This window comes from Heterodontus francisci, chromosome 36, assembly GCF_036365525.1.
Source record: "Heterodontus francisci isolate sHetFra1 chromosome 36, sHetFra1.hap1, whole genome shotgun sequence".
NCBI classification, from domain to species: Eukaryota; Metazoa; Chordata; class Chondrichthyes; order Heterodontiformes; family Heterodontidae; genus Heterodontus; species Heterodontus francisci.
In genome coordinates this window covers 4,199,290-4,223,114 of record NC_090406.1, presented here as the reverse complement: position 1 = coordinate 4,223,114, position 23,825 = coordinate 4,199,290, and the positions used below count along the sequence as shown (strand labels likewise).

At 45.7% G+C, this 23,825-nt stretch overlaps 1 protein-coding gene across 3 annotated transcripts; it reads right to left on the bottom strand.

Annotated features, from left to right (window-relative positions):
- Positions 1 to 1,225: 1,225 nt before the first annotated feature.
- LOC137351341 (cytokine receptor-like factor 1) lies at positions 1,226 to 20,210 on the bottom strand. Of its 3 annotated transcripts, none has more exons than XM_068015782.1 (9): positions 20,128 to 20,210; positions 15,972 to 16,250; positions 11,673 to 11,802; positions 9,868 to 10,037; positions 9,359 to 9,516; positions 7,158 to 7,326; positions 4,388 to 4,566; positions 3,613 to 3,649; positions 1,226 to 2,199 (listed from the first exon to the last, which is right to left on the bottom strand). In XM_068015782.1, the coding sequence occupies exons 1-9, from the start codon at positions 20,183 to 20,185 to the stop codon at positions 2,183 to 2,185; spliced, it is 1,197 nt and encodes a 398-aa protein (XP_067871883.1). In that variant the 5' UTR covers positions 20,186 to 20,210; the 3' UTR covers positions 1,226 to 2,182. The 3 variants fall into 3 exon arrangements, with proteins under 3 accessions (XP_067871883.1, XP_067871882.1, XP_067871885.1); XM_068015781.1 differs by lacking the exon at positions 20,128 to 20,210 and adding an exon at positions 19,803 to 20,119; XM_068015784.1 differs by lacking the exon at positions 20,128 to 20,210 and adding an exon at positions 19,803 to 20,119 and having other exon boundaries at positions 1,226 to 1,375.
- Positions 20,211 to 23,825: the final 3,615 nt, after the last annotated feature.

The window sequence follows — 23,825 nt, the reverse complement described above, 5'->3', positions numbered from 1 at the left end:
TAAAGTCCCCCAATATCACAAATCTATAGTTCTTGCACATTTGATTACCCTGCAGATTTGCTCCTCTATCTCTCACTATTTGGAAGCCCGTACAATGTTATCATACCCTTTTTGCTTCTCAACTCTAATCAAATGGATTCTGTCTTTGCCCCCTCAAGAACATCCCCTCTTTCCAACACTACAATGTCTTCCATAATCAGTACTGCCTCCTCACCTCCCCGTTTTCCCTTCCCTATCTTTTCTGAACACTTTTGTGTATTACGCACCCAGTCCTCACCATTTTTAAGCCACGTTTTCGTTATTGCCACTACATCATATTTCCATACTCACCAACCTTATTCACCGCACTTTGTGCATTTACATACATGCATTGTAATTCTGTCTTTTCATTCCTCATAGCACTTCACAGTCTGCTCCTATCTAATATGGAACTACTCCCTTCTCTAGTACTGTCCAACACTCAAGTTGTGTGCCTTATTCCTCTTTTCTGCTTCAAGATGCTAGTGCCCATCCCCCTGCCAATTTAGTTTAAACCCTCACCAACCACACTAGTGAACCTCCCCGTGAGGACATTGGTCTCAGTCCTGTCGAGATGCAACCCGTCCCTTTGGAATACCTGCCTTCTGCCCCAGAACTGGTTCCAATACCCCAAGAATCTGAAGCCCTCTCTCCTGCACCATGTTTCAAGCCATGCATTGATCCTCCCTATCTTCCTATTTCTAATCTCGCTAGTGTGTGGCAGTGGGAGTAATCCAGAGTTTACTACCTTCAAGGTCCTACTCTTGAACTTCCTCCCTAGCTCCTAGAAATTCTGACCATAGGTCCTCAATACCTGCCCTTCCTATGTCATTGGTACCAATGTGTACCACAACTTCTGGCTCACTCCCTTCCCCCTGCAGAATATCCTGCATCCTCTCCGTGATGTCCTTTACCCTGGCAGCAGGGAGGTAACTCCGCATACGGGACTCGCGATGACAGTTACGGAAATGCCTGTCTGTCCCCGACTATGGAATCTCCTCTACCAACTGCATTTCTACACTTTACTGCTGCCTCCTGTACAGTCCCTTGCCCATTGGTGCCATGGTCTGGACTGCACTCCTTCAAGGTATCATTATTCCCAGCACTTCCCAATGCTTAGTACCTGTTTGACCTTCATGGCCTGTTTGTCATAAAGAAAATTTTATTTCAAAGAAAAATCTTAACACTTGATTAAATGTTATTTTTGGTTTATTTGAAAGTGATTGAATGTTCAATCCCAAATATTTTTGTTCAATTGCTTTCTGCATTGAGGAGCGAAGACACTGTTCCCTGTACTAGCCGGGATTTCCGATGCTCCATGAGTCTTATTCTTCCTGTGAAATTTGGGTGCTTTATCCTGCAATGATTTTGGACCATTCAACAATTTGCATTTATCTAGCACCTTTAATGTAGTAGGAACACCCCAACATGCTTAACAGGAACATTATCAAACAAAAATTGACACCAAGCCACACAAGGAGATATCAGACAGGTGACCAGAAGCTTGGCCAAAGAGGTAGGTTTTAAGGAGCATCTTAAAGGAGGAGTGTGGTAGAGGGGTTTAGAGAGGGAATGTGAGTTTAGGGCCCAGGCAGCCCTAATGCTGGAGCGATAGAGATCAGGGATGAGCAAGAGGCCAGAATTGGAGGACCACAGATATCTTACAGGGTTTTAGGGGACCGGTAGAGATGGAGAGGGGTCAAGAAAGAGAAATGGAGAGAGGAAACCGACAGAGAATGTGAGAAGCAGGATGAAAGAGGAAGGTGCAGATTCAGGCAGACCAAGAAATAGTGAAGCACAAAGAGAGAGAAAGAGACTAAGCTCCTTAAAGCTCTCAGAACTGTACTGAAAGACAAAATAAAAATTATGGAAAACGTGATGTTGACCAGCAAATGAAGACAAATGACCTTCAACCCATGGTGGCTTTGACTTTAGATGCTGGAGGTGAAAGGTCAGTATCTAAACACCTGTTGCCATTCAGTCATCTTCTGTATTTTAATTTGATGAATGAATACACCTGTGTAGAGTCTGTAACTGCTCCATGAGTAACAGTGGGGACCAAGAAACTGTTGTGCTGACTGCTTCATGTGTTGTTTCTGAATTAAAGACCAATGCTGCCTCTGAACCCCGAAGGGCCTGTCCTTTCGGAGAAGCATCGCTGGAGTTACCGGCCAGGAGAATCTGGAAAAAGCAGGGAAATAGGGTTCAGAAAGAGATAAATGAGTAAAGACAGAGTGAGATAGACAGAAAAAGAAATAAAACCACAGACAGACAAAACGACGGAGACGAAGGAAAACCTATCATTGGCATCCAGCAAGGTTGCCAGTCCTCTAGGATTGCCTTGGAGTCACCAGGCATTAGAGTTTAACCTCAAGGACATGGCTGCGAGCAACACCCAGGGGAAAATTCATAGGGACATTAATAACATGGAGTTTTTTCATTTTGTTTGAACACTTTATTAATTATTAAAAGTTTGTTGACGAGGATGTTAATGTGCAGAGGAGATTTACTAGAATGGTGCTAGGGATGAGGGACTTCAGTTATGTGGGCAGACTTTTTAATTCATTCACGGGATGTGGGTGTCACTGGCAAGGCCAGTGTTTATTGCCCCTCCTTAATTGCCCATGAGATGGCGGTGGTGAGCTGAGTGGTTTGCTGGGCCAATTCAGAGGGTAGTCAAGAGTCAACAAGTTTGCAGACTGGAGAAGCTGGCATTGTTCTTATAGCAGAGGAGATTTAATAGAAGTGTTCAAAATCATGAAGGGGTTTGATAACGAAAGAGAAATTGTTTTCAGTGACAGGAGGGTCAGTAACCCGAAGACACAGATTTAAGGTCATTGGCAACAGAACCAGAGAGGGGTAGATGAGAGTTTGAGTTGTGATCTGGAACGCGCTGCCTGAAAGGCCAGTTGAAGCTGATCCAATAATAACTTTCAAAAGGAATTGGAATAATGCTTGAAGGGGAAACCATTGTCAGGCAATGGGGAAACAGCAAGGGGAAGTGGACCCCTTCCAAAGAGCCAGTACAGCTTTGATGAGCCAAATGGCCTCCTTGCTCTCAGATTCTTTGACGGTCAAGAATCATCCAGTTGGATAACAAATTGTCTGTTTGCTTTTTGATTGGCTGTGGGAAGATGGGGCATTGCGAGGATGATCGTCGGATGGGAGAACACAGTGAGGTGGTTGGAGGCCTGAAGTCATGTGATTAAACCTCCAGGAATAGGTCCAACCGGAGTTGGCAACTGCAGCATGATGGCGAGAGAACAGAAGGAAAGGCACAGATAAAGGTTGAAATAAACAATGGGAGAAGCAAACTGACAGATGGCTCAGTATAAATATTAATGATCAATTCTGGGGCACATTAATAAATCCAAAAATTGAAGAGAGATTTAATGCAGTACAGGGAAAGGGCTCTAGGGACATTGAAACTCCTGGTAAAGGTGACCTGACGATTCCGACTGTGCTGGCAACTCGAATCCTGAGATCACATCAGCTGCCTTCATTTCACTTAAACCATTCTTAAAGGGGCCTGCTCACCTGCTGGTAACAATCATTTACAGTAATCACCCACTCAGCCAGCTTGATCTCACTCACCTTCCTGCAATCCGACAAAAACAGCAACTTCTTGGTTCTAGGAGAAGAAAAAAAGGACAGAAGAGTCATTGAAGACTGGGAACTAGAAAGGATTTGGGTTTGTGTAAGACGGGGTTGGGGGGAAAGGAGGTGACTGTTATATTCTGCTCCTTTCTTCCTTCACTGGAGCCCACAGGCTTGAAAGGACAAGCCCCCCCCACCCCACCCCGATTGACCCCACCCTCGGCAGCCCATCACCTTCACAATCTGTCCCACAATGCTCTGTAGCTGTTCAATCCTGCTCAGTGGGCAGCAGCCTCACCTTGAATCAGGAGGTCTTGAGTTCATGCCCCAGGCCAGAGACTTGAGCTCCATAATACAGGCTGACAGTCCCAGTGCAGTACTGAGGGAGTGCTATACTGGCAGAGGTGGCATCTTTCGGATGAGACATTAAACCGAAACATGTCTGCCCTCTTGGGTGGATGTGAAAAATTCCATGGTATACATTTCGAAGACGAGCAGGGGAATTCTCGCCTAGTTAATATCTATCCCCCAACCAACATCACAAAAACGGATTATCTGCTCATTTACCACATTGTTATTAGTGAGAGTGCAAATTGGCTGCCCTGTTTCCTACATTACAACAGTGACTACACTTCCAGAAAGGTAGGTTATTGGCTGTAAAACACGGAATAGCCTGAGATTGTGAAAAGCGCTATATAAATGTAAATTTCTTCAGTGTCTGCTAACTATCTGCCATCATTGCACAGCAAGACCCTGTGAGTGACATGTGTACCTGGGTCCGTGTCTTGTGCGATTTCTGCAGCCACACCCGCCACTGGTCGTACAGTTTGATGTTGAGGGCCGTGCACCCATAAGCGTGCTTTTTCACCCAGCCAAAGAACTGCTTCAGCTCGCGTCGCATGTTAGAGCCGCCCTCACCAGTCTTCTGGTAACATGTGCCACTCGATCTCTCTGCCGAGACACCAAGGAAATTTGCTGTTTATCTTGTTTGTGGAAAGACGACACACTGAAAATCGACACCATTCCCTTGGCGTTAGAGACCCGGACACATTCGTAACCTGTCCCCTTACACAGTCATAGTCATTACAGGAAATTAAGGACGGGTAATAAATGTTGGCCTAGCCAGCGACACCCACATCCCATGAACGAATAAAAAAAATTATGACACAGAAGGAGGCCATTCGGCCCATGGAGTCCATGCTGGCTCACTGTAGAGAAACCCAGTCAGTCCCATTCCCTCACTCTATCCCATAGTCCTGCATGTCTATTTTCCTCAAGTGCCCATCTAATTTTCTTTTGAAATCATTGATTGTCTCTGTTTCCACCACTCTCTAGGCAGCAAATTCCAGGTCATTACCACTTGCTGCGTAAAAAAAAAGTAGTTCTTCACATTTCCCCCGTATTTCTTGCCCAAAACCTTATATCTGTGTCCCCTAGTCCTTGTACCATCAGCTAATGGGAAACAACTTTTCCTTGTCTGCCTTATTTAAACCTGTCATAATCTTGTACACTTCTATCAAATCTCCCCTTAATCTCCTTTTGTTCCAAGGAGAACAACCCCAGCTTCTCCAACATAACCTTGTAGCTAAAATCCCCCATCCCTGGAATCATTTTGGTAAATCTCCTCTGCACCCTTTCAAAGACCCTCATCATTCCTTAAAGTGTGGTGACCAGAACTGGCCGCAATACTCTAAACCAGAGCTTTATAAAAGTTCAGCATAACTTCCCTGCTTTTGTACTCAATACCTCTATTTATGAAGCCCAAGATCCCATATACTTTACTAATCACTCTCAATATGTCCTGTCACCTTCAAAAACCTATGTACATGAACCCCCAGGATCTTGGTCCCATGCATACTTTTCAGAACTGTAGCATTAATTCTATGTTGTCTCTCCTTATCCCTTCGGCCAAAATGCATCATCTCGCAATGCTCTGTATTAAATTTCATCTGTCACGTCTTCCCATTCTGCTAGCCTATCTCTGCCCTGTTGTAGACGATTGGTAACATCTTCACTGCTTGCCACACCTCCAAATTTGTAACATCAGCAAATTTTGCTCTGAATTCCAATATCCAAGTCATATATATATATATATATAGTAGTGGTCTGAGCACTGACACTTGGGGAACACCACTGTCTACCATCCTCCAGTCTGAAAAACGACCGTTTACCATGACTTCCCATTTTCTGACCTAAAGCCAATTTTTTATCCAAGCTGACACTGACCCACCTGTTCTATGAGCCTCAATTTTGTTTGCATATGAACATATGAGTTAGGAGCAGGAGTAGGCCACTCAGCCCTTCAAGCCTGCTCTGCTATGCAATAAGATCATGGCTGATCTGATTGTAACCTTGACTCCACATTCCCACCTACCCCTGATAACCTTTCACCCCCTTGCTTATCAAGAATCTGTCTACCTCTACCTTAAAGATATTTAAAGACTCCCTGCAGCACACCATTTGTTACATCTTGCCAACCAGAAAATGACCCATTGATGCCTATTCTCTGTTTCCTGTGAGCTAGCCAATCTTTTATCCATGCCAATATGTTACCCCCTACACCATGAGCTTTTATTTTCCACAGTAACCTTTGATGTGGCACCTTATCAAATGCCTTCTGGAAATCTAAGTACAATACATCCACCAGTTCCCTTTATCCACAGCACATGTAACTCCCTCAAAGAACTCCAATAAATTGATTAAACATGATTTCCCTTTCACAAAACTCTGTTGACTCTGCCTGATTACCTTGAATTTTTCTAAGTGCCCTAGTATAAAGTCTTTAATAATAGCTTCTAAAATTTTCCCTAAGACAGATGTTAAGCTAACTGGCCTGTAGTTTCCTGCTTTCTGTCTCCCTCCCTTTTTGAATAAAGTAGTTACCTTCGCTATTTTCCAATCTTAATGGAACCTTCCCCGAATCTAGGGAATTTTGGAAAACTAAAACCATCACATCAACTCTCTCACTAGCCACTTCTTTTAGGACCCTAGGATGAAGTCCGTCAGGAACAGGAGACTTGTCAGCCCGCAGCTCCAACAATTTGCTCAGTACCACTTCCCCAGTGATTGTAATTTTCTTGAGTTCTTCCCTCCTTTCCATTTCCTGATTTACAGCTATTTCTGGGATGTTACTTTTATCCTCAATAGTGAAGACTGATGCAAAATATCTGTTTAGTTCTTCTGCCATCTCCTTATTATCCATTATTAATTCCCCAGACTTACTTGCTATGGGACCAACGCTCCTTTTGTTAACTTTTTAAAAAATATCTAAAGAAACTCTTACTATCTGGTTTTGTATTTCTAGCTAGCCTTTTATGATCTATTTTGTCAACGTTTCCTAAAATCCATATAGACAATGCATTCTCTGGTCATGTTAGATACAGAATAAAGTTCCCTCTACACTGTTCCCACATCAGCCTCTCTGCAGTTTTATTGTTAATCTTTTGCTGAATTTGAAATTCCTCTGTGCTGTGAGTCTGGGTTCCAGGGTTTTGCTTTCTGTTGAATGCAGAAAATGGAGAGAGCGCAAAGGAAACACTCACCGTTCCGAGGAGTGGAGGCAGCCGTAGGGATGCTCCATTCACTCCAAATCCCAGTCTTTCTCGAACCATAAATGCCAACGGGATTACAACGCACCTGCACAAAATACACGGTGCCTGGTCTCAGCCCTGCCAATCGGCACAGGGTCTGGTTTCCAATATCATCCACCACCTGCAATGAGAAAGTGATTATAGAAAATTAAGGGGTTATCTGATCAAGGTCGATAGAGAGAACCTATTTTCTCTGGTGGGGCGAGCCCAGAATAAGGGGGCAGAACCTCAAAATTAAAGCCAGGCCATTCAAGAGTGATGTCAGGAAGCACTTCTTCGCACAAAGGGGAGTGGAAATCTGGAACTCTCTCCCCCAAAAAACTGTTGAGGCGGGGGGTCAATTGAAAATTTCAGAACTGAGATTGTTAGATTTTTGTTGGGTAGGGGGATAAGGGATATGGAACCAAAGTGGGTAGGCGGAGTTGATATAGATCAGTCGTGATCTAATTGAATGATGGAACAGACTTGAGGGGCTGAATGGCCTCCTCCTGCTCCTGTGCAAAATTGAGTGGAAACTGCAGTGAAGGGTCTGTGTGCTGACCCAGGATTCCTTCGGCACTCACTACACTGCTTGGACTCACAGAGCTTACTCTGTCCCCTCCTGGTCCATCAGTCAGTGCCCACTCTTCCTGTGCAAGCCTGGGCACTGAACATCAGCAGGATATTGGACCACAGGGGGCATCACAGCTGAGCTCAATCCCGACCTTGTCAAAATCTGTGTACATGCACACACACACACACATAATTATACTCACATAAATACATGGCTACTGACATACACAAACATGCACACATATAAGAACATACTTATGTACACATGCTCATACATATGCATAACTACAGTCACACATGCACACACGTGTGCACATACACGAACAGGAGTGGATGGATAGTGATGAGGAGCTGGAATCCTGGTTGATTTTCCCATCCCTAACCCAGGATCAAAAAGGCCAGTTATGTTGCCCCAGCACAGACAGAAGGTCAAACTTTGGTTTCTTCTCATCAGTACTAGTCAGTATCTCACACACTGGGGTTGGGGAGGGGTGGATGTGAGAAAAGTGTTTTAACTACTGAAACATTAGGCAAATGGGACACAAGTAAACAATTCCTGCTGTGTAACACCTCAAGGTGTCAAATTTACAAATTAAGGGGAAAAAAGGAGGTTTTTTTAAACTAAAAGAATGGTGAGTAAAAGGAACACTTTTTTTACAACCATTCATGGGATGTGGGCATCGCTGGCTAGGCCAGCATTTATTGCCCATCCCTAATTGCCCTTGAGAAGGTGGTGGTGAGCTGCCTTCTTGAACCACTGCAGTCCATGTGGGGTATGTACAACCACAGTGCTGTTAGGAAGGGAGTCCCAGGATTTTGACCTAGTGTTCCAAGTCAGGATGGTGTGTGACTTGGAGGGGAACTTGCAGGTGGTGGCGTTCCCATGCATTTGCAGCCTTTGTTCTTCTAGTTGGTCGAGGTCACGGGTTTGGAAGGTGCTGTCTAAGGAGTCTTGGTGCGTTTCTGCAGTGCATCTTGTAGATGGTACACACTGCTGCCACTGTGCCTCTGTGGTGGAGGGAGTGAATGTTTGTAGATGGGGTGCCAATCAAGTAGGCTGCTTTGTCCTGTATGGTGTCGAGCTTCTTGAGTGTTGTTGGAGCTGCACCCATCCAGGCAAGTGGAGAGTATTCCATCACACTCCTGACTTGTGCCTTGTAGTTGGCCAGCATGAGTTAGAAACAAGAAACTTTAACGGGTATCAAGAAGGAACTAAACAGGCTCTTGTCAAGAAATGGGATTCCAGGATATTCAAAATGCATCAAGGGGACACTGTGGATAGGATGGCTAGATGGGCCCAATGGCTTAGCGCTAAGGAGTTTCCAGAAGCCCCAATTATCTGGGGAGGGAGATTAAACCAGCCAATCGTTAACACAGTGAGCTAGGCACTGCATACAGCACCTCCTATGAGCTGGTAAGTATTCATGGACTGAAGGACTTCTCCAGGTTTGGGAGGGAGTTGAATATAGGAACTGGCGGAGGCCATTCTGCCCCTCGAGCATATTCAACCTTTCAGTTGGCCCATAGCTGCTCTGTACCTCAGCCCCATTTACCCAGGGAAGTAACAGTGAAAGATGATGTCGGGAAAATGCAAGATTTACCTTCCACTCAGTGCTGTCCTCCACACGATATCGGATCTGGTACTTGGCCTGAAAGAGGAAGTCTTTCAGTGCAGGCGGGGAGTTCCAGCGGACACTGAGCTGGTCCTCGAGATCACCAACGCGATTCACCTGAATGTCAAATGGGGCATCCGTGGTAACTGTTTCAAACAATAAACAGCCATGTGGATATGTTAGTGCTGTGTATATAAAAGGACCGAGAGTGTCGCAACTATGCCTGTGTGTGCAAGAGGGATTAAACCTGTGTCATTCCTTTGTGTGGAGCTCAGTACCACACTGGGTGAGATCAGCTAATATAGCACAGGATGGGAATGGAGTCTGGGCCTTTCCTGCTCAGTATGTGGGGTTCAGTACCACACCGGGCAGTTTAATTTTAACACTGACTCATGAGTGGGAGGGGCAGAACCCTTCGTTTATATTTTGACATTTTAAATCATGCCCCCAATCACAGAGCACAGATTTACATCAAACACCCCACAGGAATCTCTCACCCACGTCCAGGATGTCCAAAGAGATGATGTCAGAAGCTGCTGACCCCAATTTGTTTGATGCCTCGACCCAGATTTCATACGGAGTGAAGAGAGCAAGATCCTTGGGAATGTAGCAAGAGTTCACGCCAGCTGTGCCCATCTCCTGGCATTCATTCTCTTTACCGTACCACCTGGAGAAAGCAATGGGGGGCAACTTTACACTATCGTAGAATCATGGGGGAGGTCTTGACTCTGTGCGATACAGTAAATCAGGTGACAGCAAATCCGTAAACCTGTTTCACATCTCATTCCATTCCTATTTCCACTGATTTCATCATCGGCCATTTGTACCGTTGCACAAAGTCAAAACCATCCCATAGAAACTTACAGCCATTCAGTCCATCGCCTCTGCCAACATTGAAAGAGCGACTCAACTAGTCCCCTCCCCGGCTCCTTCCCCACTGTCTCCCCAACCAGTGGAAAAAGTTTCTCTATCGACCCCATCAATTCCTTTCAAAATCCTAAAAAGAAACTCAATCAAATCGCCCCTTAACCTTCTATATTCCAAGGAATATAAGCGTCGTTTATGTAATCTCTCCTTAAATCTAACCCTTGGAGCCATGGTAAGATTCAGGTGAATCTATGCCACACTCCTTCCAAGGTCAATACATCCTTTCAAAGGTGTGGTGCTCAGATCTATACACAGTTACTCCAGATGTACCTGACTACTACATTTTAGTGATCTGTGTACATGGACACCTAATCTCTTTGGACCTCCACTGTTCATAATTTTACACCATTTAAATACTATCCTTTTCTGGTCCAAAACAGATGATCTCACTCTGTGTTGAAATCTACCTGCTACAGTTTCTCCCACTGATTTCTTCTATCAATGTGTCTTTGTAATTTTATGCTTCTGTCTGCACTGCTCACTATACCACTTATCTGTGTGTCAGCGGCAAATTTGGATTTATGGCTCTAGCTCTATATTGGGTTATCTTAAGATACTTTGGGCTGGATTTTGTGAACGAGGCAGTGCTCCAGGCGCTGGGCCGAAAAAGTTGGGGGGAATCCCGTCTCGGCCTTTTTGCACCCCGCCACAGCACTGATCCTCCATTGATCTGAAGGCGAAGTTTCCGGTGCCGGGATCTCTGTCCCTTTAAAGACAGGGTCCTGCCTGCAAGAGCTGCTGGCCAATCATAGGGCTGGCAGCTCAGCAGTATTGGCAACACCACCAGGAGTGGTGGCTGCTGCCAGTTCTGCAGAGGGCTCGGACCCAGGTCCAGCCCTAGAACCACGGAGAAGAGGTAGGTGAGGCAGGGTCACCAAGACCAGTCCGGTAGGCCTCGGTGAGGGGGATGAGAGGGTGGGCGTGAGGTCCAGAGGGAGGGGGGGGTGTCCGTGGAGGTAAAGGTTTTGCCGGTGAGGGGTCTTCTGTGGACTCAGATTGCCCACAAAGGGGGGAGCCCCCCCCCCCCCCCCAAGGCCTGTAGGGAGGACGACTTGTTTTAACCCATGTGGTGGAGGCACATGGGTTAGATCCCAGCGGTGGCGGGAAGAGGCCTTAAGTTGCCATTAATAGGCCAAGTTAAGGGCCTCAACTGGCCTCTGGGCGGTAAGGCCGTCATCGGCCTATCCCGCCCCAGCAAAAAACAAATCACTTGACGATGGGGCGGCGATGGGCCCTCCACCCACTGTCGTGATTCTATGGACACCTCCGCCCCCATCTCCGGTGGGCCAGCCCATTGAATTGAGTACGTAATCTGGGTCCTTTGATCAGTGTGTTGACCAACAAGGCAACAGAACTCCTGTCTGTGTTGCCTTACCGTAACTTGTATTTCAGTGTGTACTTTGTTTGAAGGAAAGATTCGCCCTCGCCTCCCGGGCTCCATTTACAGGTGAGGTCCTTGGTGTTCTTTGACCAGCAGGTGATGTTGGTGGGTTTTTCGGGGGGAACTACATGAAAGGGAAAGAGACAATTAAAAAAAACAGATATTGTTCACTCTGCGGAGTCGTGACTCACCCTCGCTTTCACTGAAAAGAATCCAGTTTCTACAGGGACTTCATGATGACTGAAACTGCTCAGGTGACCCCCTACAGTACCAGTCCATCCTGTTGTAAAATGAGACCAGTCCAGTTTCAGAGGCAGTCAGCTGGCAGTGAGATGACTCAACTCATTCAAGAGTATAAGAAATAGGAGCAAGACTCGGCCTTTCGATCCTGCTCCGCCATTCAGTACAATCATGGCTGATCTGCATCAACTCCACTTTCCCGCCTGCTCCCCATAATCTCTCGATTCCATTAGAGCCCGAAAATCTATCACTTTCTGTCTTGAATCTACTCAACGATTGAGCATCTAAGGCTCTCTGGGGTAGAGAATTCCAAAGATTCACAGCCTCTGAGTGAAGACATTTCTCCTCATCTCAGTCCCAAATGGCTTACCCCTTATCCTGAGAATGTGACCCCATGTTCTAGACGAGGAAAGGCTGTTTGATTGACAGTCAAGAATCATCCAATCCGATAAGGGAGACTCTGTTCACATTTCAAGTAGCCTTGGGGGGCAAGGGACTCCATGAGGATAGAGGTGTCGGGAAACCAATAGTGGGGGTGGGTGTCTTGACAATAATTCTAGGAGTATATCCAACAAGAGTTGTTAACCCTTGGTGGGAGTTGGCAATTGCCAGAAAGACAAGATAGAGACTCATGACCGAATGTTGAGCCACGAGGGGGAACCAGCCTCTCCAGTAGGGTCACTGGATAGCAGTCAGGAGCAGGAACTCTATCCCTCTCCCTCATCCCTCCCCTTCTAGGGGGCATGAGGCCAATTGCTATCCTTACTCAGCTGACCCAACACAGACTGTTCTGATGAAAGGCCATCAACCCAAAACATTAAAACACTGCAGATGCTGGAATTCTGAAATGAGAACAGAAAGTGCCAGAAATACTCAGCAGGTCTGGCAGCATCATTGGAGAGAGAAACAGAGTTAACGTTTCGGGTCAGTGACCTTTCATCAGAACTGGCAAAGCTTAGAAATGTAACTGTCTTTGAGCAAGTGAAGGTGGGGGTGGGCAGCGGGGGGAAGAACAATAAGAAGGAAGGACTGTGATAGGACAGAGAGGGGAAGAGATTAAATAACAGAGATGTCATGGAACAGAATGCAGAAGGGCCTGTTTCTGTGCTGTATAACTATGACTCTAAATGGAATGCTAAATAGTTGTAGCAAAAGACAAAGCACGAGTCCAGAGAGACTGCTAATTTAGTTTAGTTTAGAGATACAGCACTGAAACAGGCCCTTCGGCCCACCGAGTCTGTGCCGACCAACAACCACCCATTTATACTAATCCTACATAAATCCCATATTCCCTACCACACCCCCACCATTCTCCTACCACCTACCTATACTAGGGGCAATTTACAATGGTCAATTTACCTAGCAACCTGCAAGTCTTTGGCTGTGGGAGGAAACCAGAGCACCCGGCGAAAACCCACGCGGTCACAGGGAGAACTTGCAAACTCCACACAGGCAGCACCCAGAACTGAACCCGGGTCACTGGAGCTGTGAGGCTGTGATGCTAACCACTGTGCCGCCCCTAAATGAAAGAATAATGAACAGCTCTGTACGAAAGCAAAAACAGGAAAAATAAGTTGAAGACTAGTTCATGGTTGAAAAATAATTTTAAAAGAATATGTATAAATAAATAAAATTAGAATAATAAATAAACAAAAAGTAATGGAGCTCATGGTCTGAAATTATTGAACTCAATATTGAGTCCAGAAGGCTGTAGAGTGCCTAATCGGAAGATGAGATGCTGTTCCCCGAGCTTGCGTTGATGTTCACTGGAACACTGCAGCAGGCCGAGGACAGAAATGTGGACATGAGAACAAAATGGTGAATTAAAATGGCAAGCACCCGGAAGCAGAGGTGTTCCGTAAAGCAGTCACCCAATCTGCTTTTGGTCTCCCCAGTGTAGAGGAGACCACATTGTGAACAGCGAATACAGTATACTACATTGAAAGAAGTACAAGTAAATCGCTGCTTCACCTGAAAGGAGTGTTTGGGGCCTTGGATAGTGAGGAGAGAGGAGGTAAAAGGGCAGGTATTACACCTCCTGCGATTGCATGGGAAGGTGCCATGGGAAAAAGGACGAGGTGTCGGGGGTGATGGAGGAGTGGACGAGGGTGTTGCGGAGGGAATAGTCCCTTCAGAATGCTGACAGGGGAGGGGAAGATGCGATTGGTAGTGGCATCACGCTGGAGGTGGTGGAGGATGATCCTTTGATGTGGAGGCTGGTGGGGTGGAAAGTGAGGACAAGGGGAATCCTGTCGCATGAGCGGGAGGGGAAGGGGTGAGGGCAGAAGTGCGGGAAATGGGCCAGACACGGTTGAGGGCTTTGTCAACCACAATGAGGGGGAATCCTCGGTTGAGGAAAAAAGAAGACATATCAGAGGCACTGTCATGGAAGGTAGCATCATCAGAGCAGTTGCGTCGGAGACGGAGAAGCTGGGAGAATGGAATGGAGTCCTTACAGGAGGCAGGGTATGAGGAAGTGTAGTCGAGGTAGCTGTGGGAGTCAGTGGGCTTATAATGAATATTAGTAGACAGCCTATTCCCAGAGATGGAGACAGAAAAGTCGAGGAAGGGAAGGGAAGTGTTGGAGATGTGGGAGGAAAGTCAGATTTGAAAACTAAGTGTTTTGGCGGGGGGGTGGTGGAAATGGCAAATAGTTAATGTTATTGTTATTGGAGGGTGGGAAAGGGGCAGTAGAAATTTATTTCATAAATTTTGTGGGGGGGTATGTTGAAAAATTCAAATTGACCAGCAGGGCTGGCTGCCCTTTAAAGATGGTGCCTGCGCACAGGCAGCTGACGCCATTGCCGGGGATGGACAGCCCGCTCCCTCCACGTGATTGGGGGGGGGGGGTGGTGGGGTGGGGGAGTGGGCACCCTGGCTGTTTAAATCATGGTGGCTCTTTGGCGTGAGCTGGCCACCGAGATTGGCGGTGGGCTCTTAAAATCCAGCTCGTTAACTCTGTTTCTCTCTCGACACAGATGCTGCCAGACCTGCTGAGTATTTCCAGCATTTTCCGTTTTTATTACAGGCTAGGGATTGAGCCTGCGAAGTGGTTGGTATGTGGCTCAGTTCCACAGCAGAGTGGATTTACCTGTTCAACAAGTGAATAAAGTGCTACTTTGAATTGTATTGTTCGTGTGGAAAAACCTTGACATCAGTCTACATAACATCCACATAGAGGCACACACTCACATATTCATATTGACACAACACATGCACAGAGGTACAACACACACATTGTGCATTTATAAAGCATCTTTAACGTAGAAGGCACATCAAAGAAGTGATTGTCAACCAAAATGTAACACCAAGTCTCATAAGGAGATATTAGGACAGATGACCAAAAGCTTGGTCAAAAAAGTAGCTTTTTAAGGAGCATCTTCAAGAGGAGAGAGTGGTGGAGAGATTTAGGGAGGGAATTCCAGACTTAGGTCCCAGGAAGCCGAAAGCATGGCCACCAATGGTGGAGCGATTGAAGTTGGGGATGTGCAAGGGGCCAGAACTGGAGGAGCGCAGAGTGTTGTAGGGCTGAAGGAGGTTACAGAGATAGGGAGGGGGAGCGCATAGAGGGATTTGAAAATAAGGATGAGAATTTTAAAATTGAGGTGTTGCTGGACCGGGAGCCAATGTAGGTCAGTGAGTCCAGGGATGATGAGTAAACAGGACTTGGTGAGAATTTGGATATGGGCAGCAGAGTTTTGGATGAGCTGAGATTTACTGAGGGTAGGAGAGAGGAGACTGGCCAGGAGAGGATTGGAATAGTCAAGTCTGGAGGCAACAAAAGCATGGACGAGGGTTTCAGCAGCAGAAAGGTTGAGGCAGGGACAGAGATTGGCGATGTTACAGAGGTGGAAATAGGCGGTCTTTGTGCTGGGAGAGGATATGTGATTGGAACCTCAGCCAACACACACAGATAAGCAAGAACTCACATTTACACATTCTGAAAAATATGTGTGAACACATACAAATATGTTCATTACACACTGCAGCAGAGTCAGATAGTGTCCTGCTGCCAGCGGAGTCACAGATTCAAGGGTGGCAGCAGAAACTTACGGCCTACGTAGAGACACGACCCAGCCAGAATCCTGCCATCAGCTCGGTGACAAACAAGATTGTCACCAGATTGTTGCCGTGACCCATTCAGTCCATGCACTGTCACCCTCAGCGCACTGTCATTCACCAGCGTGTACAGCTCCGATGGAAACCTCTGGCCATTCAGCGTCCAGTAGAGATCATGAGAGTCCACGTTCACCTTGGAGTTTACAATGCAGGTGGCAGTCAGTGATGACCCAATAGTCAGAATTGGATCCTGGGGCACAACCAGAGCAAGCGCTGTGAAGGAAGGGAGCAGAAGGAACCTCTTAAACATATTAAATAGCGAAAAATCAGAACCCGCCATCCCTCAGATTTCCTCCCCTGAAAGTTGAGGTACAGTTCCACAATTCTTTAATGAAAGCGAGAATGTGCATTTCTATAGCACCTTTCATCCACCTCAGGACGTTCCAAAGCATTTTACAACCAATGAAGTACTTTTTGAAGTGTAGTCACTGTTGTCATGTTGGAAATGTGACAGCCAAATTGCACACAGGAAGCTCCCATAAACAGCAATGTGATAATGACCAGATAATCTGCTACTGTGATGTTGGTTGAGGGATAAATATTGGCCAGGACAGCAGGGAGAGCTCCCCTGCTATTCTTTGAATAGTGTCTGGGGGATCTTTTACGTCCACCTGAGGAGGCAGACAGGGCATCAGTTTAAGTCTCACATCAAAGACGGTACTTCTGACAGTGCAGCACTTCCTCTGACAGTGCAGCACTGCACTGGATTATGTCCTCAAGTCTGCAACCTTCTGACTCAGAGAGGGAAAGAGCTACCCACTGAGCCATGGCTGACACCAGAGTTGTTTGCCCAAGTTACCATTCTTCATGCCTGAGCAGAGATCGTGTGCTGGTGTATTTATTTGTGCAAACATCTGCATAAGCTATTCAACCATGGAGGAATCACTCAGCCTTACTCTGCTGTCTGTATCCTAACTCATGTTCACCCATCACCCCTGTGCACACTAACCTACATTAGCTCCCAGTCCAAAAGCACCTCGATTTTAAAATCCTCATCCTTGCTTTCAAATCCCTCCATGGCCTTACATCCTCCCTATCTCTGTAATCTGCTCCAGACCTACAACCCTTCGAGGTCTCTGTGCTCCTCCAATTGTGGCCTCTTACACATCATTGATTTCCATCGCTCCAGCATTGGTGGCTGTGCCTTGGTGTCACAGTCAAAATTTGTTCTATAATGCTCTTGTGAAGTGCCTTGGGGCATTTTACTATGTTAAAGGCACCATATACATGTAAGTTCTTGTTGTTGTTACAAGCATTCACACACACTTTCCTGGATAATTTTCCATTCTGATGTTACAGCCAGTTACGGCTTCTTTACTGCTATCCTGCCTGGGATGAACGAAAGACACAGACTGGGAACAGAGCCTGGGATTCTCAAAGCTCAGCACCCCCGCCCCGCCTGACACCAGCAAGCTCGAGGCTGAGATCAGTAACAGAATGAGCTAGTTCCTTTGGGGTTAAAAACAGACTGTGTTTCAGGGAGCAGACTTTCCGTCTGGTGTTAGATCAGAAGCTAAATTAGAGGCTAAATTCAACTCCGCTTCCAAAAGTAGTATTTCAGGAGCAGATCTGGGTGGTGCAGTGGGTTAAGACACCAATCCTTTCACCTCTGGGAACAGGGTTTAAATCCTGCTCACCCAACAGCATAAGCTGCTGGTGTCAGTTGGCTGTGAGACCTATGTTTAAAAAAAAGACTGTATTTTCCTACATTACAACAGGGACCACACTTCAAAAGTACATCATTGGTCGTGAAGCACTGTGGGACATCCTGAAATCGTGGTTAGATGAACCTTGGAGCATTGATATAGAGGCACTGGAGAAGGTGCAGAGAAAGATTTACTAGAATGATACCAGAACTGAGAGGTTATAACTATCAAGAAAGATTAAACAAGGGGCTTAGAAAAGAGACGGCCAAGTGTGGCCTCAGAAATCTTTAAAATCATGAAGGGACTTTGATACGCTAAACATAGAGAAGATGATTCCACTTGCGAACAGATCCAAACTAAGGGTCATAATATAAGATAGTCACTAATAAATCCAATAGGGAAGTTAGGAGATTCTCCTTTATGCAGAAAGTGGTGAAAATGTGGGACTCGCTACCATATGGAGTGGTTGAGGTGAATAGTATAGATATATTTAAAGGGAAGTTAGATAAAGGAATAGAAAGATATGTTGATAGAGTGAATAAAGAGGGGTGGGAGGAGGCTCGTATGGAGCACAAATACCAGAATGGACCAGTTGGGCTGAATGGCCTATTTCTGTGCTGTTAACACTTTGCAATATGACAAAGCTGTTCTGTGGGAAATTCTGAGAACCAGGAGTTTTCCCATGAGCAGGGTAAACTGCGATGAGACACTAACAGGGTGAAGGTTACTCAGCTTTTACATCTTCATCCCAGGAGACTACTGGCAACCATAGCCAAGGTACATTATTGGGAGAGCGTAGAGGGAGCATTACTCTGTATCTAACCCCATTTTTTTTCCTTTTTCTGTACCTGTCCTGGGAGTGTTTGATGGGACAGTGTAGAAGGAGCTTTACTCTGTATCTAACCCCGTTTTTTTTTTGTTTTTTTTTATTTTTAAAATAACTATTAAAACCAGATAAATAAACAAAAAAACTCAAATTAAAATGCCATTCTCGGCGTCGACAATGCACTCCAGTCCCTGCGGTGCCCACTGGTCGCGGAAGGCCTCAAGCGTACCAGCGGACACCGCATGCTCCTTCTCCAGGGACACCCAGGCGCGAACCCCGTGCTGTACCTGTCCTGGGAGTGTTTGATGGGACAGTGTAGAAGGAGCTTTACTCTGTATCTAACCCATGCTGTCGCTGATGGGGGAAGTTACAAATTGCTCCAAAAGTTGAGCCCTCTCTCTCACACGGACTGCTAACGAGCTGTCGCTCTGATTGCAAGGACTGAACGCAGTCAGCATTTACAAGCCTCCAGCACATTCCAAGCTGTGTAACGGCAGGTCTGCACTGATCACCTCTCATCTCCAAAGAGGGAATCATTCAACACCGGCAGGAGCCCTCAGGGCCGATCACCAATCTGTGTCCGAGGAAGGGGAGTGGCAGCCCCCAGGGCTCCCACTAAATCCTCCTTTTATTACATTCCTTTTTTAGCTTTCAGCTTTTTTGGTGGGTTCTCCATTTTATTTCTCGACCGACCACATTCTTTCTCTTTATTTTCCATGTCAGATTTATTATTTCCCTTTTTTTTTATCTTCCCCTTTTTTTTTATCTTCCCCTTTCCTGTTCTCTTTCTCTCCCGTTTCTTCATTTCTCTTTCAACAATTCTGCCAGCAACTAATTACACAAATAGAAAGAAACACTTTTATGATGTGACATTATAAACTCTTTAAGCCTCTGTGAAATTCTCAATGGGCAACTGATGCTGGCTACAGGATGACAGAGGGTGAAATTTAACAGGAATTGCAACGATTTGTAACCTAAATCATCACAGAATTCAAGAAATTACTTGAGAGAAAAAAACAGACTTAAGGTTCAGTCCAGGTCACGTTTGCTGCTCCAGATCCAGAACAGTCAGTGTTTAACCCCTTACGTGGGTCATACTGGCCCCTCTGGATCCAGCGCAGCCAGTGTTTAACAGTTCACACTGGCCCCTCTGGATCCAGAGCATCTGTTGTTCAACCTCTCACATGGTTCACACTGGCTCCACTGTGTTCAGTGTAACCAGAGTAACCCTTGTGTCATCGGCATGCTAGTCAAAGAGTCATTTTATCAACAGGTTTTCAAAGTGATACTTACGTGTCGAGCACAAAACCGGCTTCATCATACAGAAGGAAAGAAGGAAATGAATAGAAGACATCATATTTCCACTGCTGTCCGATTTAAAATTAATATCGTGAGTGGGGAGGGAGGAGAAGAGTCTATCAGATAAATGTTTAAACAACAGACAAGAGTATCTTGCCTCTGACTCGTGTTGGAATGGGCGCTTCTGCAGGAGAATGTTCACAGTCTGTGCTCTGTCTGCGAGACAGTTCCGCTGTCTTCTACCTTTCAGACTACGATATGACAAGTTGATCCGCGCAGTGCCCCACCCTACAACACCCTCCAATCCCTCAGTGCTCACTTTTCTGAAAATGCTCGCTCGTTCTCTGCACAATTACGCCTCTTGTATTAGGCTGCATAATCCTTCCTGTAATTAGCCTGGGTGCCTGCGATTCCAGTCAGCCTACGAGATTGTTCAAGCCCATCCCTCAACTAGTGTCAATGGCTGAGCAATGACTCACTCTGTATATTGGTGAATGGCTCAGGGAAGTCGTTAATGGGACAGTAAACAGCATTGAGCTTCCCGTAATCACACTTCAACTATAATTCAACAGTTCAGAGGGCACAAACACAGCTTCAACCTGCTCTGATACAACCCACACCCCTCACTGCAAAACTCTGATATAACCCACACCCCTCACTGCAAAACTCTGATATAACCCACACTCCTCACTGCAAAACACTGATATAACCCACACCCCTCACTGCAAAACTCTGATATAACCCACACCCCTCACTGCAAAACTCTGATATAACCCACACTCCTCACTGCAAAACACTGATATAACCCACACCCCTCACTGCAAAACACTGATATAACCCACACCCCTCACTGCAAAACTCTGATATAACCCACACCCCTCACTGCAAAACTCTGATATAACCCACACTCCTCACTGCAAAACTCTGATATAACCCACAACCCTCACTGCAAAACTCTGATATAACCCACACTCCTCACTGCAAAACTCTGATATAACCCACACCCCTCACTGCAAGACTCTGATATAACCCACAACCCTCACTGCAAAACTCTGATATAACCCACACCCCTCACTGCAAAACTCTGATATAACCCACACTCCTCACTGCAAAACTTTGATATAACCCACACCCCTCACTGCAAAACTCTGATATAACCCACACCCCTCACTGCAAGACTCTGATATATCCCACACCCCTCACTGCAAAACTCTGATATAACCGACACTCCTCACTGCAAAACTTTGATATAACCCACACTCCTCACTGCAAGACTCTGATATAACCCACACTCCTCACTGCAAAACTCTGATATAACCCACACTCCTCACTGCAAAACTCTGATATAACCCACACTCCTCACTGCAAAACTCTGATATAACCCACAACCCTCACTGCAAAACTCTGATATAACCCACACTCCTCACTGCAAAACTTTGATATAACCCACACTCCTCACTGCAAGACTCTGATATATCCCACACCCCTCACTGCAAAACTCTGATATAACCCACACTCCTCACTGCAAAACTTTGATATAACCCACAACCCTCACTGCAAAACTCTGAAATAACCCACACCCCTCACTGCAAAACTCTGATATAACCCACACTCCTCACTGCAAAACTTTGATATAACCCACACCCCTCACTGCAAAACTCTGATATAACCCACACCCCTCACTGCAAGACTCTGATATATCCCACACCCCTCACTGCAAAACTCTGATATAACCCACACTCCTCACTGCAAAACTTTGATATAACCCACACTCCTCACTGCAAGACTCTGATATATCCCACACCCCTCACTGCAAAACTCTGATATAACCCACACTCCTCACTGCAAAACTTTGATATAACCCACACTCCTCACTGCAAGACTCTGATATATCCCACACCCCTCACTGCAAAACTCTGATATAACCCACACTCCTCACTGCAAAACTCTGATATAACCCACACTCCTCACTGCAAAACTTTGATATAACCCACAATCCTCACTGCAAAACTCTGATATATCCCACACCCCTCACTGCAAAACTCTGATATAACCCACACTCCTCACTGCAAAACTCTGATATAACCCACACTCCTCACTGCAAAACTTTGATATAACCCACAAACCTCACTGCAAAACTCTGATATATCCCACACCCCTCACTGCAAAACTCTGATATAACCCACACTCCTCACTGCAAAACTTTGATATAACCCACACTCCTCACTGCAAGACTCTGATATATCCCACACCCCTCACTGCAAAACTCTGATATAACCCACACTCCTCACTGCAAAACTTTGATATAACCCACAATCCTCACTGCAAAACTCTGATATAACCCACAACCCTCACTGCAAAACTCTGATATAACCCACAATCCTCACTGCAAAACTCTGATATAACCCACAACCCTCACTGCAAAACTCTGATATAACCCACAATCCTCATTGCAAAACTCTGATATAACCCACAATCCTCACTGCAAAACTCTGATATAACCCACACTCCTCACTGCAAAACTCTGATATAACCCACACCCCTCACTGCAAAACTTTGATATAACCCACACCCCTCACTGCAAAACTTTGATATAACCCACACCCCTCACTGCATAACTCTGATATAACCCACACCCCTCACTGCAAAACTTTGATATAACCCACACTCCTCACTGCAAAACTCTGATATAACCCACACTCCTCACTGCAAAACTTTGATATAACCCACACTCCTCACTGCAAAACTCTGATATAACCCACAACCCTCACTGCAAAACTTTGATATAACCCACACTCCTCACTGCAAAACTCTGATATAACCCACACTCCTCACTGCAAAACTTTGATATAACCCACACTCCTCACTGCAAAACTCTGATATAACCCACAACCCTCACTGCAAAACTTTGATATAACCCACACTCCTCACTGCAAAACTCTGATATAACCCACAACCCTCACTGCAAAACTCTGATATAACCCACACTCCTCACTGCAAAACTTTGATATAACCCACACTCCTCACTGCAAAACTCTGATATAACCCACAACCCTCACTGCAAAACTCTGATATAACCCACACTCCTCACTGCAAAACTCTGATATAACCCACACCCCTCACTGCAAAACTCTGATATAACCCACACCCCTCACTGCAAAACTCTGATATAACCCACACTCCTCACTGCAAAACACTGATATAACCCACACCCCTCACTGCAAAACTCTGATATAACCCACACCCCTCACTGCAAAACTCTGATATAACCCACACTCCTCACTGCAAAACACTGATATAACCCACACCCCTCACTGCAAAACACTGATATAACCCACACCCCTCACTGCAAAACTCTGATATAACCCACACCCCTCACTGCAAAACTCTGATATAACCCACACTCCTCACTGCAAAACTCTGATATAACCCACAACCCTCACTGCAAAACTCTGATATAACCCACACTCCTCACTGCAAAACTCTGATATAACCCACACCCCTCACTGCAAGACTCTGATATAACCCACAACCCTCACTGCAAAACTCTGATATAACCCACACCCCTCACTGCAAAACTCTGATATAACCCACACTCCTCACTGCAAAACTTTGATATAACCCACACCCCTCACTGCAAAACTCTGATATAACCCACACCCCTCACTGCAAGACTCTGATATATCCCACACCCCTCACTGCAAAACTCTGATATAACCCACACTCCTCACTGCAAAACTTTGATATAACCCACACTCCTCACTGCAAGACTCTGATATAACCCACACTCCTCACTGCAAAACTCTGATATAACCCACACTCCTCACTGCAAAACTCTGATATAACCCACACTCCTCACTGCAAAACTCTGATATAACCCACAACCCTCACTGCAAAACTCTGATATAACCCACACTCCTCACTGCAAAACTTTGATATAACCCACACTCCTCACTGCAAGACTCTGATATATCCCACACCCCTCACTGCAAAACTCTGATATAACCCACACTCCTC